The 23,734-nt window shown below is 33.0% G+C and overlaps 1 protein-coding gene across 1 annotated transcript in view; it reads right to left on the bottom strand.

The window, feature by feature from the left end:
* The window catches only part of LOC101890946 (uncharacterized), a 202,128-nt gene that overhangs the window by 34,660 nt on the left and 143,734 nt on the right, over nt 1–23,734 (bottom strand). Inside the window, exon 2 of the mRNA XM_059132202.1 lies at nt 18,466–18,568. Coding sequence (XP_058988185.1) covers nt 18,466–18,568 — 103 coding nt within the window. The remainder of the gene's footprint in view (nt 1–18,465; nt 18,569–23,734) is intronic.

Genomic DNA, 23,734 nt, shown 5'->3' with positions numbered 1-23,734 from the left:
CTTCATGTGCTTATTACAAATGTGATTTATAAAATTGCAATAACGCAAGAAGGTTCTTTTTAATACCTATTTTCCAAACAAAAGGAGACAACAAATAAATAAATTCAAGGTCAATATTTCTCCCTACCATGTTAATTGGCACCATACATACGTGTGTTTGTGTGCATGTTCCGTTCAAGCAGTTCATGTGAGAATATGATGGACAAAGAAATAAACAAGATGAAATTATGCTGTCTCATCTATGGGAGTAAGGGGGGCATACAAATTGTACAAGGATGGTTCTCTTCCGCTCTTAACACTCCCGAGAAAATTTAACAATATTTTGAATAAAATTATTTAATATAAAATAAACAATTAAATAGTTTATCCATCGAAAAATAGTTAAATTAACATATTTTCTCAGATGATCCCCAATTGCAAGCAAAAACCCCTCAATACCAAAGAGAGTGCCCTCTTGGTCTCTCCTACAACTGAACTCTCATTTCTCAGTCTTAGTTGCAATCAATCAATGCATTTGCCAAAATTAGTCTAACAATTGGTGTCAAAAAGTGCTGTCGCGGATTAATAGCTCAACAAAAGAATCATTTGTCGCGTTTAAATTGTCCTATTATTACAAGAAAGTGTTTAATAAAATTGCAATAATGCAAAGAAAGTGTATTTAAATTATTCTAATGCATATTAAAAGACAATAGAAGACATCAAATAAATGAATTCAAGGTTTATATTCCTCCCCACCACATTATGCTAGGAACACAATTGGAGCGAACGACGAATTTTTTCGCGGCGTATGTTCGTCGTCAAAAATAAAACACATATGTGTATATGGAAGTGCACACAATCACGGCACCGACGAAAATTTCGTCGGTGCCGCGAACTCAATTAGCTTTATTTCTATTTCATACGCCGGCGACCGGCGAACAAAACAGTACAAGGTGGCCATACTTGTACGAATTTTATGTGTTTTAGTAAATAAAGTTACTTTTTACTTTAAAATTTGTTATGGTCACTCTACTATCTGTTACTCGTATAAAAAAAACATAATTAATTTGTTTATTTATTTGTGTACTTGCGCCTGAGTGAAGATGGATATCAGTGAATTTATAATAGAGAAGATGGACATAAGTGAAATTATAATAGAGAACGTAAAGAATTATGTGTTCTTGTATAATTCATTGTAGTCAACAAAATGAGCAAAAAGTAAACAACTTCATCAGCTGTTTTATAATTTCGTCGGTATTGTGTTCCATACGACGAATTTTCGCGGCTCATTTTGTCGCCGCGTAGGGCGAAATTCGTCGTTCGCTCCAATTGTGTTCCTAGCATTAAGTGGAACATACATGTGTGTGTGCAGGTGCCGCAAAAAAAGGAAACAAGTGAGAATATGACGGTCAACGAAATAAATATGAAAAAATCATGCTGTCTCATCTATGGGAGTAAGGGGGCATACAAATTGTGAGAGCATAACTTTTATACACGTCCCCCTCATTTCTCCCTCCATAACATTTTAAGCTCCAGTTGTGCAATAGACATTAGTAATTTCTTTAAATGATTACCAAATTGAAACAATAAAAGAATTTGTATTAATAAGTTTTGTTTAAAACAGATAATATCAAACCCGAATTAATCATATTTTGATCTTTCAATGCAGTAAAAAGTGTAAAACATCTTCGTGTGAGCTCTTGCATTGACCTCTCAATTGTTGTCGTCTCTTTTTATCTCCAAAGGAAAGATTGGAATCAATCAGGCATTTGTCAAAATTAGTCTAGCGAATAATGTCAATATGTGAAGACGAAAAATGTGAAGACGGGCCGAATAAAAAGTTAATAATTGTTTTTCGTGGCCGAAACATAAAAGTATTTAAGAAAATGTGTAAAAATGCAAAGATTGCAGAAAGTGAACAAAATCCTTTTAACAGAAAAAGTGAATGAATAAAAAAGTAGAAAAACTCTGTCCACGGCTAACATCGCACGGTCAACATCGTATTGTGCCTTTGTATATGCGAATGTATGTGTGTCGCAGTGGAAACACAAAAACTTCAGAGAACGATAACAAAAGTGGCGCAAATTCGCAAATGAAGTTAGTGAGGATTTGCTTATTGAAGACATTTAAGGAAACAACAACAAAAGTAGATCAATTGCATTTTCGTGAGATCTCGTGAGTCGACCTCTCATCAACTGGTTTTGATTCTCATTATCCGAAATGACATAGCAATCAATCAGACCACTGTCGAAATTAGTCTAACAAAAAATGTTAATATGTGAAGACGTGTGAAATAAAAAATTTACAAAAGAATTATTTTATCCTGAAAATGACATAAAATTATTTAAGTAAATAAGTAACAATGTGTGCAAATGACAATAATTTGTCTAAAATGTAAAGTGAAAGAATAAAATCAAAGATAGAAGAATTTTATGAGCAGCTAACATCGTACCATGAACTTCGTTATTGTGCTCGTGTGTGTAGTGGGAATATCAAAGAATAAGTAGAAAACACCGGAAAACGAAAACAAAAAAGGCACCATTACTAACAAAAAATGACAAATTCCCCAAAAGGAGCGAGTGTGTTGTGTCAATAAATGTTTATTAGATATAATTATTGAATTTGGCATTGCAATCAATCAGAGGTTTGTCAAAATTAGAATAACAAAAAATTTCAATAAAAGGAGACGTGCAAAATTAAAATTTTACAAAATAATTATTTTGTCGTGGCTGAAACATAAAAATGTTCAAAGAAATATGTGCATGGAATAAAGAAATTAAACTAGGTTCGTTCAAAAATAAAAAAATGAATAGATAAGAAAATCAATCCTGGCTGCTTTTTATGTGCGAAAACGAGTGTGTGTTTTCGTATGAGAAGAAATACTAAACACACCGGAAAAAATGCAAATAGGCGCACTATTAACAAAAATGGCGCAAATTCGCGAATGAGGAGGGTGAGGATTTGCTTATTGGAGTTTTTTTTAAGAAAACAACAACAAAAACTGTAAAGAGTGTAACATCGTCGTGAGAACAACTTGTGCATTGACCTCTCAATTGGTTTTGCCTCTCATCTTAAATGGCATTGCAATCAATTAGACATTTGTCAAAATTAGTCAAACAAAAAATGCCGATATGCTTGGATGTGTGAAATAAAAAATTAACAAAAGAACTATTTTGTCGTGGCTAAAACGTAAAAATTATTTTAAAAAATATGTAATAATGTGTGTATGGAAAACTATTTCGATTTAAAATGTAAAGTAAAAGGATATGATTAAAAGAATTCTATAAACGGTTAACATCGTACCATGAACTTCGTATTGTTCTTCGTGTGTGTGTTTTATTCTATTGGAGTATGTGTGTTCATGTATCAAAGTGCAAATAAGAAACACCGGAAAATGACAAATTTGCGAAAGGTGTGAAAGAGAAGGTTGTGCAATGAAATGTCTATTAGAATCTCTTATTGGATTTGCTTAAGAAAACAATAACAATGTGGATCAGTTATGTTTTGGTGTCTTCAAGCAGTAAAGAGTATAACATCTTCGTGAGAACTCGTGCATTGATCTCTCAATTGGTTTTGTTTCTCATTATTTTAAATGGAATTGCAATGAATCAGACATTTGTCATAGTCAGTTTAATAAAATGGCAATATGAGTAAAGAGGCGTGCGAAATGAATACATAGCGAAATAATTATTTTTCGTGGCTATAAAATAAATTTATTTAAATAAATATATGCCGGGATAAGATGTTATAGTATCAACTACTAATTCCCCTCAACGATAGTGTCTCCCGTTATTCCCTTAATGAGAATCGTTCCACATTTTATTATTCCAAAGAATTGTTTACCAAAATATTAATATGCAAATCCAGCATTTTTATAAAATAAATTTCCAAAGAATAAATATTCGTTAATACTTTATTTGTAAGAATTGTTTATTAAAATATTGATATGCAATTCAACATTTTATTCCAGACAAATTTACAAAGAATTGTTTACTTAAATATTAATATTAGCTTAAAACTGTATTTTCTTTTCTGCTGCATTTCCGACAACGAAAATGCAGCAATAAACAGAATTTTAGTATATAAGCCAGTGAAAAATAAAGAAAGCAAGTTATAATTTCAAACCACACCAAACGTCTTTTTTTTTAGTCAAAGTTTTTTTCGCAAATAAAAGTGGCGCAGTCGGTAGGATACCGCAAAGTCCTATCCAACGTATAAAAATAATAAAACAGATTTTATTGTGCGTGATAGAACTAGGATTTTAATCCTTAGTGCGGTATTCGAAATATCCTTTATAAGATTAAAGGATACACAAATTTTATGAAGGAAAAAAGTAAAAAGGATATTAAGAAATATCCCTGTGACTAAAAAAAATATTAGTGGAACCAGAAAGGATATAAAGATCTATCCTTTTGGTGAACATCCTTGTGTCAGAAGGAAACCTAGTGAAAAAGTAAAAAGGATATTAAGAAATATCCCTGTGACTAAAAAAATATTAGTGGAACCAGAAAGGATATAAAGATCTATCCTTTTGGTGAACATCCTTGTGTCAGAAGGAAACCTAGTGAAAAAAAAAAGGATATTAAGAAATATCCCTGTGACTAAAAAATATTAGTGGAACCAGAAAGGATATAAAGATCTATCCTTTTGGTGAACATCCTGGTGTCAGAAGGAAACCTAGTGAAAAAAAAGGATATTCCTTCAGTGGATTATAAACTTCAAAGAAACAACAACAACAACAACAAAACAAAATACCAAAATAAATATGTTAAAGAAATTCGACAGCAACTATTGGAGCAATATTGTAAAGAAATAACATTACCAACAAGTTAAAGAACAGTTCATGCCGAGAACTGCACCGTGGAAGACCCTACTACTAAGAAGAAAATAAACCTGCAATCCTTAGCACCAACAACCAAATTACAAAGTAAGACTATCTCTAGAAATCTATAATTAAGAATAACTTGTATATTTTATAAGAAAATATTTAACATACCTTTGTGAAAAAATCGTGTAGGAAAATAATTCCCTACAAGCAATTGTTGAAAATTTTTTTTTTTTCCTCTCCTCCCTCTTTCCCATTTCAATGAGCGATAGTGACTCATTATCAGAGTACCCATCAGACTTTGAATACATACCAAGAAACTCTAATAACGGGTCGACAGCATTAGAACTTGACTCAGGGATTGAATCGAATGATGGATACCTGACTGACGAAAGAACAGAACATTACATTCGTGACATAAGAAGTAGCAGAAACAGACGCATTTTTAGAAAGAAACTCAGACAACATTTTAGACGTAGATAAACAAAAAAAAAAAAAAAAAAAACTAAACAGGACTATAACCCAAAATATAAAGGAAAATTAATAACTAAAATGGCAGAACAGGCCGAAAATCAGATTAATAGACTAATCATAGACCCGCTAAAATACTTAAACAACTTACCGGAGTTCTATGGGGATTCAAAAAACTTACAGACTTTTACTACCCTCGTTGACCGAATTTACCCACACTTACGCACATACGACGAATTGTCCCAATTACTTTTCTCCGACATTATAAAGTCCAAACTCAAAGGAAAAGCTAGGCAGGCAATTGAGATAAACTGCCACGCGATTTCATGGACTGACATAAAAAACATGTTGCAAAACAATTTTGGGGACAGACGTCTAGTGAAGAACTTTTCGACGAACTAAGGAGTGTGACTTTCAGGACGAACACACTAGACTTCTATAATGACGTAAAGGACAAATTGCACAGACTAAACAACAAACTGGTAGTTATACTAGGAGAAGGTGAAGCAACTAGGCAAAGTGCGATTAATAATAAACGCACCGCTTTAAACATTTTTAAAAGCAAAATTCCAGAGCCTATGAAATCCATCCTGCTCTGTAGGAACCCAGGAGACTTGGAACAGGCCATGGACATATTATTTCAAGCCGGCTACGCATACACCGGAAACAATGAAAATAGAGCACAGACCAATGCACAATCTAGTAAACGAAGAAATTACCAACAACCATTCGTAAACCAAGGAAGAAATTACCAACAACCATTCCCAAACCAAGGAAGAAATTACCAACAACCATTCCCAAACCAAGGAAGAAATTACCAACAACCATTCCCAAACCAAGGAAGAAATCACCAACCACCATTCGCAAATCAAGGAAGAAATCACCAACCACAATTCACAAACCAAGGAAGAAATTACCAACAACCATTCCCAAACCACGAAGGAAATTTCCAAAACCCTTTCCATGCAAACAGACAAAACACTAGAAATCAGCCTGAACCCATGGAAATAGGCACAGCCGAAAATTTTCAGGACAGAGCCTCGACAGGCAATTACCATATATAATGGTAAAAACCAAGTTAGGTCATTTGAGACTGATAGTGGATACTGGAGCCACTAATTCAATTATTAATCCAGGAATTTGTCATCCGAAATGGATACACCAAATAAAACCTCTTGTTATTAAAACTCTCCAACACCAAGTTACCATAACAGAAAAGGCAGTAATTCCAGCATTTCAAGAATTTAATATAACTAATAATGCGTTAGAGTTTTATGTTTTAAAATTTCACAATCACTATGATGGATTACTAGGCAACGATATACTTAAAACATACAATACTTGCATAAATTATAAAAACAATTCCATACAAATAAACGGACAGGACATGCCAATACTTTTTGACAATAAAAACAGCGAAAATAGAGAAGAAACAAATGACAAACCAATATTTTTTGAAGAACAATATAACAAAAATTTAAGTAAAATCATGCCCACGCAGAAGGTAGGCGATGATACCAGGGATATGAAGCAATATCATAGCTTGGAACAACAAATTAGGACACAACACCTTAATTCTGAAGAGAAAAGATGTCTCTTACAGCTAATAAAAAAATACTCTTCAATCTTCTTCCAAGAAAATACTCGATTGAGTTTTACCAACGTTATAAAGCATAAAATTCGGACAACAAACAATGTTCCAATAATTAGTAAATCCTATAGATATCCTTACATACATAAAAGAGAAGTCGAAGGACAGATACAAGAAATGTTGCAAAATAATATAATAAGGCATAGCAATTCGCCTTATTCTGCCCCTATTTGGATTGTGCCAAAAAAAGCCGATGCAAGTGGGAAGAACAAATGGAGACTTGTCATTGATTACCGTAAATTAAATGAAGTTACAATCGATGATAAGTACCCCATACCTAACATTGACGAAATACTCGACAAACTGGGAAGATGCCAGTATTTTACAACACTTGACCTCGCAAAAGGATTTCATCAGATTGAAATCGAAGAGGAGGACATCCACAAAACTGCCTTCAGTGTAGAAGGAGGCCATTACGAGTTTTTACGAATGCCGTTTGGGCTAAAGACAGCCCCAGCGACATTCCAAAGGTTGATGAACTACGTCCTTAGAGACTATATCAACAAAATCTGTCTGGTTTATCTAGACGATGTGATAATATTTTCCACCTCACTGCAGGAACACATAAATTCATTAAAACTTGTTTTTAACCGTTTGCAAGAAGCCAACCTCAAGGTCCAATTGGACAAGTCGGAATTTTTAAAAAAGGAAACTGAATTCCTTGGCCATGTCGTGACATTAGAAGGTATAAAACCTAACCCAAAAAAAATCGAGTGCATAGTTAACTTCCCCATCCCCAAATCACCCAAACAAATTAAACAATTCCTAGGTTTGACTGGTTATTATCGAAAATTTATAAAAGATTATTCGCTAATAGCTAAACCCATGACAAAATGTCTTAAAAAGGATGCCAAAATAAACATATCCAATCCAGAATATCAGGAAAGCTTTAATACGCTAAGAAACTTACTAGTACACGACCCAATCCTCGCTTACCCCGACTTTACTAAGAAATTCACCCTAACAACAGACGCTAGTAACTTTGCCCTTGGAGCGATACTATCTCAAGAAAACCACCCGATTTGCTACGCTAGTCGTACCCTAAATGATCACGAGATCAATTACAGTACGATAGAAAAAGAACTTCTAGCAATTATTTGGGCCACAAAATACTTTCGCCCATACCTTTTCGGACGCAAGTTCATAATCGAGACAGATCATAAACCGCTAACATGGCTCTTTTCGATTAAAGAACCCAACTCAAAACTAGTCAGATGGAGGCTCAAGTTGTCAGAATTCGATTATGAGATTAAATACAAAAAGGGAACAAAAAACAGTAATGCAGATGCATTATCAAGGATCGAAAATAAAATTGTTGAGATCAATTCATTAGAAAACATCCAACCCATTCTTAAAGAAAGCGATTCACCTATAAATTTATTTAAAAACCAACTCATCGTAAAAAAAATTCATTCCGGATCAGCAAGGATAAAAACCGAAAACATCTTTCAGAATATTAGAAAAACTGTAACAATAAAAGAACTAGATAAAGAGTATGCAATTATGATTTTAAAAACCCACTGTCACCCAACACAAATAAATGCAGTTCTGATAGACAATGAATTTTACGACACTTTCAGAGACACTTGTAGGGAATTCTTTTCAAATAATAACGGATTCAAATTAATCAGGACTTTTAAGAAACTAGACGATATAGAAGACGAACTCCAACTAACAAACATAATTGAGGAAGAACATCTAAGCAAAAATCACAGAGGAATTCAGGTAGTGTTCGAGGAACTAAAAACAAAAATTTATAACCCCAAACTTAAATTAAGGATAACCCAGTTCATTAACAATTGCGAAATATGCACATTGGAAAAGTATGACAGAAGACCACCTAGACTACCTTACAAACTAACGGAAACACCCACAAAACCCAGAGAAATATTACACTTAGACGTTTTCTATACACTAGAGAAACAACTTTACTTAACTATAATTGACAAATTTTCAAAACACGCCACAGCATACAAAATTAATGGAAGATCATGGATAGAGTTTAAATCAAAATTAATGCAATATACCAGCACATTTGGAAGAATAGAAAAAATTGTTGTTGACAATGAGTTAGGATTTAAAGCCATTCCGATTCAAGAATATTTAAGGAAAGAGAACATTAATATACACTACACATCAAACAGTAACCATACATCCAACGCAGATATCGAACGACTTCACAATACATTGAACGAACACTTAAGATTACTACGACATGACGAACAATCCAAAGACGAAACGACAGAGGAAAAAATATCACGTATCATTGGATTTTATAATAATACTATTCATAGCACCACACAAATCAAACCTATAGACTTTATAAATGGCAAAGTACATGAGGATAAATATCCCGAAATACATGATCTAATATTAAAGAAGAAAAATAACTATATTAATAAACTTAACAAAAATAGAACCGATATAGTGATAGAGGAAGGTACAAACTATATAAGAGAAATTCGAGGGGGTAAAAATCATAGGAGGTACAGAAAGATAGAATCTAAGAAAGTCGATGAAGATCATATTGAAAACACAAAAACAGGGCATAAATATTACAAAGCACATATAAGACCTCAAAAGAAATATCAAGACAAGAATAACCCAAAAATTAAAGCAAAATCTAGATAATTACCATCCCCTTTCAGATGATTAACTGGATCATAATAATGGTTGCATTTACTACAGCAACCAAGGCCCAAACCCTCGACATACAAGACCTATCAAACAATAACGGTTACATTCCAATCAAGACAGGAGAAACCAAAACCATTGAACACTATACCAAGATATTACATATAATAAACACCACAGAATACGAACGAACATTAGAAATGATCAAAACTAATATTGACATTTTAAAAACATCAAATACCGAATCAAAAAGGTTACTAGATACAGTAAACAAAAATTTTATGCTATTAAAGGCAAAAATAGAAAACCTCAACCCACATTTTCGAAAGAAACGGGCTCTCTTAAATATCCTAGGTAAAGGGTTAAAAATTATTGCTGGCACAATGGACAGCAACGACGAAAAACAAATTAATGAGACCTTTCAGCTGCTGCGAGCGAACGATAACAATTTAACAGACAAAATTAATAACTTAACATATATAAGCAATATAATGAACTCTCAAATCCAGAATATAACCAATCACATAAATTACCAGCAGAACATCATTGGAAACTACTTAACGAAACTCAAAAATATTATAGGGAATAAAATCTCAACCATGGAAGAAGAAATAACCTTTATAGAACACATATACCAGATCAACAACGATATCTCACTTTTACAGCAACATGTGGATGACATCGGACAAATTATCTTTTCCAGCAAACTAGGAATAATTCCTACAGATATTCTTACTCAAACCGAACTTAACCTAATTACAGACTTTGACAGTTACACCAACATTAAAGTAACCATAGCATTCCACGATAACAACGTTATCACAATTCTTTCCATTCCACATTTTTCAAAAGATCCTCTATCCATGGTAACATTCGTACCAATCCCTGATAAGAATAACAGATCCATACAGCTTAATTATTCTGACGTACTCATAGATCTAGAAAGTAACGTTTACAGTACTTACATTAAAGATAACCTAAAAAGAAACCTAATTAAAATCGAAGACAATTGCTTAAATAACATACTAAAATTCGAAGAAGCTAATTGTAAAATGCAACCATCAAATAAACAAGAAGTAACCGAAATCATTCCGGGAATACTAATTCTTAAAAACTTTAACAATAAAATAACTCATAACTGTAACAAAGCCAAACTGAGAATTACCGGCAACTTTTTGATCAAATTCGAAAATTGTGAAATAAACACATTAAATAAAACTTTTACGAATATTAAAATAAAAATACACGATAAATTTATCCTACCAAACCTAATAACAAAAATTAAAGAAAATAGTAACACAACTCTAGCCGATATAAAAATTGAATCATTATATTTAAAACAAATAGAATATGAAGAAACACTGAAACAAGCATTGTATAAAGATAAGAACACAAAAATTATAAGTTTTGGCATTGTTGTCTCTATTATTGTATCAATTTGTATCTTAGTTATTTTTATATACATCATTAAGAATAAGAACACATACGTAACAAGTGTACAATTAAAAGATGAAAATATTATAAACAATGGAATAAAAATAATATAGTTTCGTCGGAGCCTCAAACTAGCGGTGGGGGTGTTATAGTATCAACTACTAATTCCCCTCAACGATAGTGTCTCCCGTTATTCCCTTAATGAGAATCGTTCCACATTTTATTATTCCAAAGAATTGTTTACCAAAATATTAATATGCAAATCCAGCATTTTTATAAAATAAATTTCCAAAGAATAAATATTCGTTAATACTTTATTTGTAAGAATTGTTTATTAAAATATTGATATGCAATTCAACATTTTATTCCAGACAAATTTACAAAGAATTGTTTACTTAAATATTAATATTAGCTTAAAACTGTATTTTCTTTTCTGCTGCATTTCCGACAACGAAAATGCAGCAATAAACAGAATTTTAGTATATAAGCCAGTGAAAAATAAAGAAAGCAAGTTATAATTTCAAACCACACCAAACGTCTTTTTTTTTAGTCAAAGTTTTTTTCGCAAATAAAAGTATAAGACTTGAAATTATGTTTTTCAAATTAACGTTAAAAAGAAATGTGAAAGAATAGAATATTGAAGAGTTTCATGAACAGTAGACATTTCCAACATCGTATTGTGCTCGTGTGTGTGTGTGTTTTTCCGTTGCGAATATGTGTGTACGATAATGCGCTATTTGTTAAAGAGGAAATAAAGACGCCGGAAAACCATTCAAATAAGAAAATATTTGTTAAGAAAAATAAAAATCTCCCGAAAAAAAGTGAATATGAAGGATTGGCATAATGGTTTACAAATTCTAATTCTGAATGAGTTAAAAAAAAATAGTAACCAAAGAAAAAAAAAATAAATTTGAAAAAAATATTGAAAGCACAACAAAAATGATTTCAAAATAACTAATTTAGCCAAATGTTCATAATATCAGGCTCAGTAATAGTGTAAACGCGTCGCGAATAAATTTAAATCGGTCGGTCGGGTTAAATAAAAGTGCAAACGTGGCGGTAATATGATAAAATCGGTCGGTATGTAGCGAATATTCTTCTAATGTGAGAAAATCAAATGAAATGATCAAGAAAAAATGGTTTCCAAATTTAAATTCTCTGACAAAAATAAACAAATTTTGAAAGCACAAGAAACATAACATCGCAAAATTTGTCATTTATAAATGGAAAATGGTCGGTGTGTAATTTTTGAAGGAATTTTAAGTGTGAGAAAACGACGTAAAATTAACTTATGACATTTCTGAATGGATTTGGATTTTGAGATGTTTAATGACAAGCAAGCTGAAGAACTAATTTTCCTGTTTCTGTGTGCGGATGGCGATGTTAAGGTGAGTACAATTTAACCTTGATAACAATTTTTTCCGGAGGGTTCTAATGTCCGATTTTTTGTTGAGAATCTACGGGTTTTTCCGAGAATTCTGTACATACTCTTAAAATAACTTTTGTTTTGTCTGACTAGTTTAAAACTACAAAAAATCTTAAGGAAATAAAAAAATAAATATTAAATTAAAGAAACATCCAATTTTTTCCTATCGAAAATATTCTGATTTTTTCTAATTCCGTATCAAACATCCGCAAACTTTCCGATATTATGAAAAAAGTATTCCAATATTTTTCTGCCCATTCTCGTATATTTTTCGAATATTTTTTTTTGAAAATTTCCTTTCAAATTCCGCAATTTATGTTTTGTAAGTTCTAAACGAAATCGTCGCGAAGCTTAAAAAAAGCAGCACCTATAAAAATGTGAGGAGTATAAAATTCAATGCACTCATATCATATTGCAGAATAGAACAGAAAAATATTTCCAAAATACATGAGAAATATGATTTGCCAAATAAATTCCTTAATAAAATTTTTTTGGTGTTTGAGAAAAAATAGCTGCGTCCTATTTTCTTTTTTAGAAAAATATTTAAAAAAAAAAAACGATAGAAAACATTTTTGTTGGTTTTTAATTAATTTTTTTCTAAAAAAGTTCTGATGTCCTGGACTTGCATTCTTGTTCTGTGAAAATGAAGTGAAATGATTTGAAAAATGTTCAGATATTCGTAATTCAAAGTTGTTAATAAATATATTTTTTTTTTTTCACAGAAAAATTGTTAGTTTTAAAATCTACGGCAAATGTTTTGTCCTACGCAGGGTTAATGGGTTTCTTCAAACCGAAAAAAGAATTATTTCGATAATATTTTTCTGAAAAAAATGCTAAATATCCGTCTGTAACACCTCGAAATTTCAGCGCGAGACCCGATATAGCATACAAAATCTTGATCTGCAAACATTGCTATTCATTTATAGTCTACAACTCTGAAATGTGACACACAGCCTTTCATTATTCCAACTGAATGATCTACAATTCAGTATCTGTAGAGGTTTTAATATATAACGTAGGTTTCAAATTTTAAGGATTTTAAGAAAACTTATTTTTGATTTCCGGTTTTACTTATTTTTAATCGATTTGTCTGGAATGTTATATTAAAACAAATAAATAAGCAGCAAAGTTGGGCCGGGCCGAACTTTTATAGCCTCCATAAAAAATGCCGTTGTACCGTTATATAGGGGCTATACGAAAACGTAGACCGACATGACCCATTTACGAACTTAACCTTTCTACTAACAAAATACACGTGTGTGCAAAATTTTAGCCTTCTATCTCAATTCGTTCGAGAGATAGCGTGATTACTGAAGACAGACAGACACATAGGCAAACGGACATCGCGACATCGTCTTAAAATTGTACGCTGATCCAGAATATATATAATTTGTAGGGTCTATCATGAATATTTTGATGTTTTACAATGGGAATGACAAAGCTAATATACCCTCCATAGAATGGTGGACGGTATAAAAAACATTCTGCTAAAAATATCAATAAAGGTTCTTCACAAGGCATATCTACTAGGGAGTGTTGTCGTGTCAGCTGTCTCTAAATATTATATGTCAAAGTAACAACCATTTTCTTAAAAACAAAAAATATAGCAAAATCAACCTCTAAAAATGTGGGTCAAAAATGATGATGTAATTCTTAAGAAATATTTTTGGTGATATTATCTGAAGAAAATGGTGACGAAAAAAATTCTACTTTTTGAAAATGTCTAACATATTTAGTTTAGTTTCACTACCTATTCGATATATCTTGATTCTTCAGAATATTGCATTCTGAGTGGGTAGAAAATTGTTTTCACTCGTTTCGCAATGAACATCAAACACTAACTCCTTCCCCAACGCCATTTATCCTTCATTTTCGACACTCTTCATTAATTAACATCAATCAGTCTAACTACATCTTGTTAAAATTAATTTCAATGTCGTTTACCACGAAAGCGCTGCTCAACGAATTGCACGATGAAGAACAAGCTAGTGTGTGTGTGTGTGTGTATGTATTTGTTATCCTAACGTTGTGGTGTTTATTTGCAAACTAATTAAAAGTAAAAGTGCTAAATGATGACATTAAACATTAATGGTATTAGATCAAAATGATAGTAAATAGAATTTTAAAATAAACTGACTAAAAATGCAACAATTTCAAAGGGAATTAAGTTTGACAGAAATACATTTGATGTAATATTATTTAAATAAGTATCAAAGCTGTGGGTTTGGGATTTAAAAAAAAATATTTTTTGAGGATCAAAATAAAATTGAAGGTAAAAAATTCGTTTTTATATTTGTATCTCTAAAATCTTTAAATTGCATATTGGTAGTGAAAAATTTAAATTCACCTATAAATCTGTCAGTCTTTCAAAACTATTCAGAGCAAATCAACAATTGCAGATTTGAGAATCATAGTTTTTTGAATACTTTTCTAATACTATTACATGTATAATCGAATTTAAGTTTTTCAATACCATTGCGGTAATTTTTTAAACTTTTTTTATGATTTTTGTACCCTACAACACTATGTGTTGGGGGTATTATAAGTTTGATTGGGCCAGAATTTATGTAACACCTCGAAATATTGGTTTCCCATATAGGAAAGTATATATGGATCTTCCTAGCTCGCCGAGCTGAGCCGATGTAGCTATGTATGCCCGTCCGTCCGTCTGTCCATGTTAATTTGTAATCACTCTACAGGTCGCAATTATGGCCCGATCTTCACGAAATTTAGAATGGAGGTGGGGTTAAGGTCAGAATAGAACCATATTTGATGATCGCATAATATTTAGGGGTTGAAATGGACCAAATACTAAAAAAATGTCGGATTTTGCAGTAGCTATACAGGTCGCAATTATAGACCAATCGACGCGGAATTTCGCATGTAGGACGGGGAAGAAGCCTACCAATTTTGATGGTCATCGGATAATATTTAGCGGGTAAAATAGACCATATCTTTTTTGTTGAAAAAATTCAACTTTTTTCATTAAACCGCGAATATTTTAAATCCCGGTGAAATCACAAAGCCATGACAAGGTTACTTCTGATCTTTACATTGATGTTAACATCCAACAAATCGGATATATAGCAAAATATGTGCGATATATATGTCTATCAAAGAAGATATGCTTGAAAGATCTCTTATATGTCGAGAACGGCTGAACTGATTTCGACAGTTCTCATTAATTCAGAATGGCCTATTGGCAGAAAAGAAAAAACGTCTAAAAAATCGCATAAAAATGTCTCTCTAAAGATGAAAATATTAATTTTGTAAAATTTTCTCATATTTTTTTCAATTTTGTCATATTTTTGGCATATTTTCATTTTGAATTAAACATTTGGTAATATTTCTACAGCTAACAAAACTAAGTAGTTAGGATATCAGGATATCATATACAGATCGCTTTCGTGGCCCGATCCTTACGAAATCTTGCATGGGGATAAGATGAGGGTCAGAATAGAAGCCTACTCTTTTTGGAGATGATCGCCATATATTAAGGGGTTGAAATGGACCAAAAAACTGCAAAATTGTCAGCAGGTCGTAATTATCGCCCGACCCTCACGCACATTTGAATGGGGGTTACCGGACATTACAAAAGCCAAGCAATTTTGGATGGCCATCCCAAAAATATTCAATGTGTAAAGGAGTTTGCCAACTTTTGTAGACAAAATACGAAAATGTCCATTCCAGTGACTTTTTGGAGAATTCACAAATATAGGAAAGACGCACTCAAATGTCTGTATCTCATATAGATGCGTTTCAGTCAAAAACCAATAATAAATGTTAATCTTTTGCTACTTCTAAGATATTATAGGTCTTTGGAAAATATTGGTTTCAGATCTAGGAAGACCATTTACCAATAAATTGGAAATGAGCAAATTAGTTTAAGTTCCTATTAGAGAACGAAACCTAATGGTTTTCTTTTATTATTTGTCACAATGTCTTGTGGAATTCTTTCGAGTATCCCCCCTATATAAACTGTATCATTTATTACAGTGTTGTAGGGTATTCAACGGTCGGCCCCGCTCGACTGTAGCCTTTGCTTACTTGTTTTTATTTAATTTTATGATATTTTTAACGACTTTAAGAGGTAGAACCGTGGTTATTTAAGAATATTTATTCAATATATTTATATTTTTAAACTCGGACTTTTACCGCTCCGTACCATGTGTCTATGCTCCAAACTACCTGGGTGCGGGTAGTCAGCTTTGTATATCAATAAAATTAATTTATTCGGTCAAAACGAGTCTCATCGAAATAAGGGTTTTAAACCCTAAGTCTCGTTGGACAATCAGGACAATTGGAGTCGATAACTTTCGAAGAAGTATTTGATTTGGTCCAAACTTTGTAATGTTATTATCAAACTTATATCGAGTTCGAAGATTGGCAACATTGATACACTCCTTCTAGGTCCTCCCTCACAAAAGGTCGAAATTTTCAAAAAAAAAAAAAAAAAAATATATATATTTTACTACACAGAAAGAGAAAGGATAATCCGATTTTGCACCAACTTTGCAAATACTAATATTTGCATCAGTTCTAGTTCTAGTGTGAAAATGGACAATGTCGGTCCACACTTTCTCTAGCCACACACACAAAGGGTCACAATTTTGAATAATTATAACTCTCATAAAATGTGAAATTGGTGTCCGATTGTCTTCAAATTACACATACCACAATATTTTTATTAATCCAAGGTCAACCCAATAAGTAAGTGGAATGTTCAAGTTGTGTGGCCAAAAGGCTTTAATACACCCATAGAATATTCGGCATTTATTCTGATGCCACGGTCGATTAATACGAGCGGAGAGCGACCATCGGCTGTTATGGCGGCCCACACCATCACCGTGGCCGGCGCTTGAGTTCTGGTGGCCAACTGAAGGTGCATATTTTCAGCTGACCTCTTTGGTAAGTAAACACGATAATTTTTTCTGTTTACCAACAGCTGGACAACAAATGTTTTCTTATCCGAGAAAACCAAATTCGGCAGTTCACCATTTTCGGCCAAGCGAAGCAACTCTTTAGCTCTTTTGAGTCTATTTTCTTTCAGTTGCGGTGTAAGTTCTTGCACTTTTTGGAATATCAGTGGCTTTACCCCGAGCCCATTTTTCAATATTTGCCGAATAGAATATTGTAATTTGTTCAGCTTACGAGCCATTTTTTGGTCACTGCGATGCGTCGCGGGTTTCGATCAAGTCGCTTCTTTACTTTTCGAACCATTTCTGCTGATGTTGCTGTTTTCTTCCCTCCACATCCTTGACGTCAGGCTACGCTAAAAAATCACACAAAACCATCACACAGGCTAAAAATTCACATTTAAATGCTGGAATGCTCTAACGATAGCCACTTATGGGTTTCCAGCTAAATATAAAGAAATCAAACTATCACGCTTGAATTCCATCACGAATAACATTTTTTCTGGAAAAATAAGGTTCATAGTTGGTATGATCTACTTCACATAAATCCCCTAATAAATATTTTTTGTTACAGGAGCTCTACTAAATACGCATAGTGGTGTAGGGTATCATATAGTGGGACCGGCCCGACTTTTGACCTTTCCTTACTGATTCAAATAAGGTTTTTAAATACAATTATTATTTTTTTAAACATATTCGTGATATTATTCCTTATTATAAAAACTAAACTTCGCAACACAAGATTTTGGTTAATAAAATAATAATCTCAAAAAAGTAAAAATATTACAGTGAAGTACTAAAATCACAGAATCGTAAATTTCAAATTATTACAACTGAGTATTGATATTTTTTGTATTATCTTTATCTTCTCTTGTATTAAAAGATTTATGAATTCTCTCTTGAATTCATAAACTCTCAAGATTATAGCTCTTGTTCTCTTATTTTTTGTCGAGTATTTTTACATTTTTAAAGTCAGGAAAGTTTTCCCACTGATTGATGTGCTGGGATAAAGCTGTATTTTCTTTTTCAATTTCCGTCCAATTTAATATTTTTATTGACTACTAAATTTCCAAAATTATGGGAACGAAAATACCTAAACATCATTAACCAATAATTGCACATAACTTACCTTCTACATCTTAGAACTACGACCATAACAATAGCACCTATTAGAGCTGATAGAATTGAGACTACAATCAATGTAAATGCCCAGCCAATTTCTCCAGATGCATCTGTAAATAAATGATAAAAAAACAGAAAATCATAAAATTAGCATTTAATATATGGACATAAATCGCTGCTTTGTAATCTTTATTTCAACAATGAATTTATTTAATAGAATTGTTATGTTAATACGATTTAAATTTTTAATATGTGCCACAAGAAAAACCAAAACAACAACCAAATAACTTATGCATTTCAATGGTTACTCTATTGTTTTCACGTCACAGAACTGAGAAATCGAACTAACAAATAAACGAAAATAATAAAAAAACTGTTGCACCGTATTGTCGAACACATAGCCAAATGGATATCCAAATCCAATTGAATGGCATAAAAATTGAAAGTTATGGCGGTTATAAATGCTTACATTTTTGAATTAAAAAAAAAACTTGGAACAAAAGATGGAATAAGGAATTGGTTGTAAATGCAGCAACATTTATTACAGTTTTGTGGTTTGAAATTTGAGCTTTTCAATATAATATTTAAAACGAGGTGTTGATTTTTACTTAGATATTGAAATATTAACAAAATTGTATTTTATTTTGAAATTTATGGAATAAAGCTTTAAACATATAAGCATTTTAAGGGCGATAAAATAATACCATAAAATAAATATTATGGGTCATATAAGGTCCCTCTGAAATAATGGTGGCACTCGTATAAAATTTATATTTGACATATTTGCATTTAAAGTTACATTCCCACCCGTGTGATACCCTCCATTACTATGCGTATTTAGTAGAGCTCCCGTAACAAACAAGTTTATATTGGGAATTTATGTGCAGTAGGTCATCACAATTTAGAAACCATATCCAACTCGTAATCGATTTTCAACAAATTTGACGGAGGAGTACCAGATAACATTGCTGTATAGAGCATGATATGACTTCGATAAGAATTATATTAAAGAAATATTTATTGGAGCAAAGATATACCGGGCCGAGTTGCACCAAATGGAAAAATTCGGTAGAATATGAAAATATCTATTCAATTTGGGCTGATATTGCATTCATGGTGGACAATAACCGTAAAATCAGGTATCGGATCGGAAAATCGAAGGTATATACAAATCTGAACCGATCTCGATAAAATTTGGCAGAGGTATTTTGGAGCACTATCCGATATCAAATATTATTGTTGTGGAGGGCATACTACGCATGTGAGGGACTTAAAACCCCAAATCGGATGCTTTAGCTAAATCTGAACCGATTTTCATCAAATTTGATGTACTTGCTTCTATGCCGAATAAGGTCGTATATGTCAAATTCCACTCAATTTGGGCTACTATATAGGAGCTATAGCTAAATCTGAACCAATTCTTCCTTTTAGACTTAATTTGTTACAAGACAAATTGAAAGAAGATAAATATATGGGGCCTATATCTAAACTTTGATCGATTATCACCAATTATAATAGGGTTCGTCGTTAGGGTTCGTTGGGTATAATAATATTTATATTATTTAATAGTTCTGCCGTGCCCAACTTTAAATTTTCAAAAAAGAAAAAAGAAATAAATTCGATATCGTTTCCGAACTTCAAATACGAAATTTGGCGAATAATGTCGATAAAATCATCAAAATACCAAATAAAGGTTGTAGTCTCAAGTACGAACTTCAAATACGAATAATGTCAATAAAATCATCAAAGGTATCGTTATATGGTGGCTATAGGAAGACGTATACCTCCGTAGACAATTTTCTGTCATAGGCTGTATCACCCATTACAAACTTTGAATACGAAAATTGAAATGGTTGAATGGTTGTAGCACCCATTACGAACTTCAAATACGAAATTTTGGTGCTATAGTAAAACATAGACCTATATAGACAATTCTATTCCAGGCGGCAAAGTACTCAGAGGAAACCCCCTGTGTGGATTTTCAGACTATTCCAATGAAAAATTTGGCTAAAATCAAAAAAATACCGAATATCGGAAGGTGCCGTTATCTGGAGGATATACGAAATTAGGGACATATATAGACAATTCCCTTTCAGGTGGTAAAGTGCTCACAAAGAACTCCTTGTGTAGAATTTTAGTCAATTCCATTGAAAACTGTTTATTTTTATTTTATAGGCTGTAAATCTTCAAATACGAAATTTGAAAGAATTCCGGGGAATAATGTCGCTAAAATTATAAAAATACCGAATATCGGGAGGTACCATTGTATGGGGACAATAGGAAAACGTGGACCGACATTGTCAATTTACGGACCTGCATACTTGTAAAAAACGTGTGCAAAATTTTAGCCTTCTATCTCAATTCGTTCGAAAGATAGTGTGATTACAACATATTGACAGGCGAACATTACTAAATCGACTTAGAATTTTAGCCCAATCCATTTTTTTTTTCGTGGAGATACAAACGAAATGACAAAGTTAATATACCCTCCATAGAATGGGAGAGGGTATAATAAATAGCTTGAGTTGGAACAATGATAGGAAGTATCTTTTCTATCTTCTTGAAGAGCTTAAACTATTTTTTGACGAAGAAACCCGCTCTTAATTTCCAGCGATGAGATCATCGATTCCTTGAATATTTGTGGTGCAAATACCAAGTACATCCGACTTAACCCCAAACAATGCAGAAAACTAGATTTCTTTCCCCATTTGATGAATACTTCCTTGTTCACACAATGATGGGGCAAACTTTCATTCATTCAAAAATTCATTGAAAAATACACGTTTTCTTCCCACACCTTAAAAAATGTTGGTTCCTCCTTCCCTCTCGTCCCACAACCAGAAACAAGCAAAAACACAAAACTTTGTTTTCAGATATCTCAAAATATAGTTACGCATAATATTTTTCTCCCCTAGTAGTTTCTTTGTATCTCATACACACACACAACCCGAAAGAACCCACCAGTCATCATTCATGCCCATTTCAATGATGATTTGGCACAAAACAAACCCCCCCAAAAAAAAACACACAACTGAATATTTATGTTATTTGCTGTTAATTATACACTAATATTCGTATAATGAGTTTCGACTTTTGTTAGTTGCAAATGAACTCAAAATTTAATTCAAGCAATTAGTTCTGAACAATACAACAGCCATAAACCAAACAATGCCGAACGAACTAAAAACACGCGGCTTAAATTATTTCATTTTGTTGTAATTTGAATAAAAACCTCATAATTATACGAGCCAAAGCATCGGCGCATAAAGGTATGAAGTGTAATTTTGTGCTGATCCCATGGCCGAAAAGCACCAAAATCGCTGGGATAATGAAGGCTTACCGCTGATGTTCCCGTTGCTACTGCTACATTTACATTTACTTATTTAAATAAAAATAATGTAGAAAATTTCATCATGACAATACAGAAAATATCTACATCGTGCGAAAGATGTAATTTAAATTGAGCAATGGTCGGTAGGTTGGATGGCTGGATAAATGTTTGATTCGAGCACCTGTTGCAATGTGCGTATTTACCGAGTGATGAGTATATAACTGTTTGTGTTTAAAAGAAACTGAAAACAAAGAGAATAGGAAGCGGAACTGTCCATCGGCATCCACAAAAGAACCTGCTATCTTGAAGACTGAGAAATCACAAGCCGTATTATTGGGTGCACCCCTTATTACTGTTCATTTTGAGATTATATGACCATATTTATACCCTACACCACATAGAGGTAATGGTATTATGTGTTTGTGCATTTATTTGTAACATGGAGAAAGACGCAAGATAGACCCATAGCTAATTTTGAGGATCTTTATAGAATCACTTTCCGAGTTGATATATGCATGTAGGTTTGTCCGTCCATCTGTCCATGTATTCTTGTGAACAAAATGGCGGTCGCATTTATTATCCGATTGAAATGAAATTTTCCAAATAAAATTTGTTTGGCCTAAGGACGAACCTTACTGAAATTTGTGAGAATCGTTTCAAATTTAGAAATAGCTTCCATATATATCTTCAAACGATTTCGGGTTAATTGTGCACTAAATGGCCAATATCAGTTTAAATTACCTGAATTTTGGCACATCCGACAATATTTAGACTAGAAGCAAGTACATCAAATTTGGTGAAATTCGGTTCAGATATAGCTATAGCTCCCATATATATGTTTCACCCGACTTGGTGTTTAAATCCCTTACATTCGTAGCATGCACTCGACAACAATGATATTTGGTACCAGATATCAGATGCAGCCCAGTAATACCACTGCTAAATTTTATCAAGATCGGTTCAGATTTTGATATAGCTCCCATACATATCTTCAACCGATTTTGGGTTAATTGCGCACCAAATTGCCAATATGAGTCCCAATGACCTGAATTTTGGCACATCCGACCGAATTCAGTCTAGAAGCAATACCTCGAACTTGGGGAAAATCGGTTCAGATATAGCTATAGCTTCCATATACAGGGTGAGATAAAAAAACTGCAACAAAGTCAATGCAATAATTTTTACATTTTGTTTTTAAATTTTATTGAATGAAAGCAAAAAATGTCGGAAATAGCATCAAATTTTAAAATAATTTTAGATTTGTTCGAATTGGTCACCTTTGACACGAATTATGGCCTTAAAACGGGCAATGAAAACGTCACACGGTGCCGGAATGTTGCACTGCTGTATTTTGGCCCATTCCCGGCGAAGCGCTTGCTTGAGGTGATCGACACTATGGTATTTTTTAGTGCCAACCTTGCTTTCCAAAACACTCCAGACACAATAGTCCAACGGATTGGTATCCGGAGATTTTGGTGGCCATTGAGCGCTGGAAATGAAGCGAGGAACCTCATTTTGTAAACATTCTTGGGTGGCGCGTGTTGAGCGCGATGGTGATGAGTCCTGTTGGAATGTCCAAGGTCTGTGGCCAAAATGTTTGCGTGCCCAAGGCTTTAATACACCCTCCAGAATATTTTCGCGATAATATTCGGCATTTATTCTGATGTCACGGTCAATAAATACGAGTGGAGATCGATCATCGGCTGTTATGGCGGCCCACACTATCACCATGGCTGGCGCTTGAGTTCTGGTGGCCAACCAAAGGTGCACATTTTCAGCTGACCTCTTTGGCAAGTAAACACGATAATTTTGTTTAGAGACTGCTAGACAACGAATATTTTCTCATCGGAGAAAACCGAATTTTGGGATAATTATAACAGCTGTCGGAGGATTGGCTTAGAAATGACAGCAGTCTGAAGTTGATTGCAGTTTTTTCCATCTTACG

This window comes from Musca domestica, unplaced genomic scaffold (genome assembly GCF_030504385.1).
Source record: "Musca domestica strain aabys unplaced genomic scaffold, Musca_domestica.polishedcontigs.V.1.1 115, whole genome shotgun sequence".
Classification (NCBI taxonomy): Eukaryota; Metazoa; Arthropoda; class Insecta; order Diptera; family Muscidae; genus Musca; species Musca domestica.
This window is presented reverse-complemented; position numbering and strand designations above follow the sequence as displayed.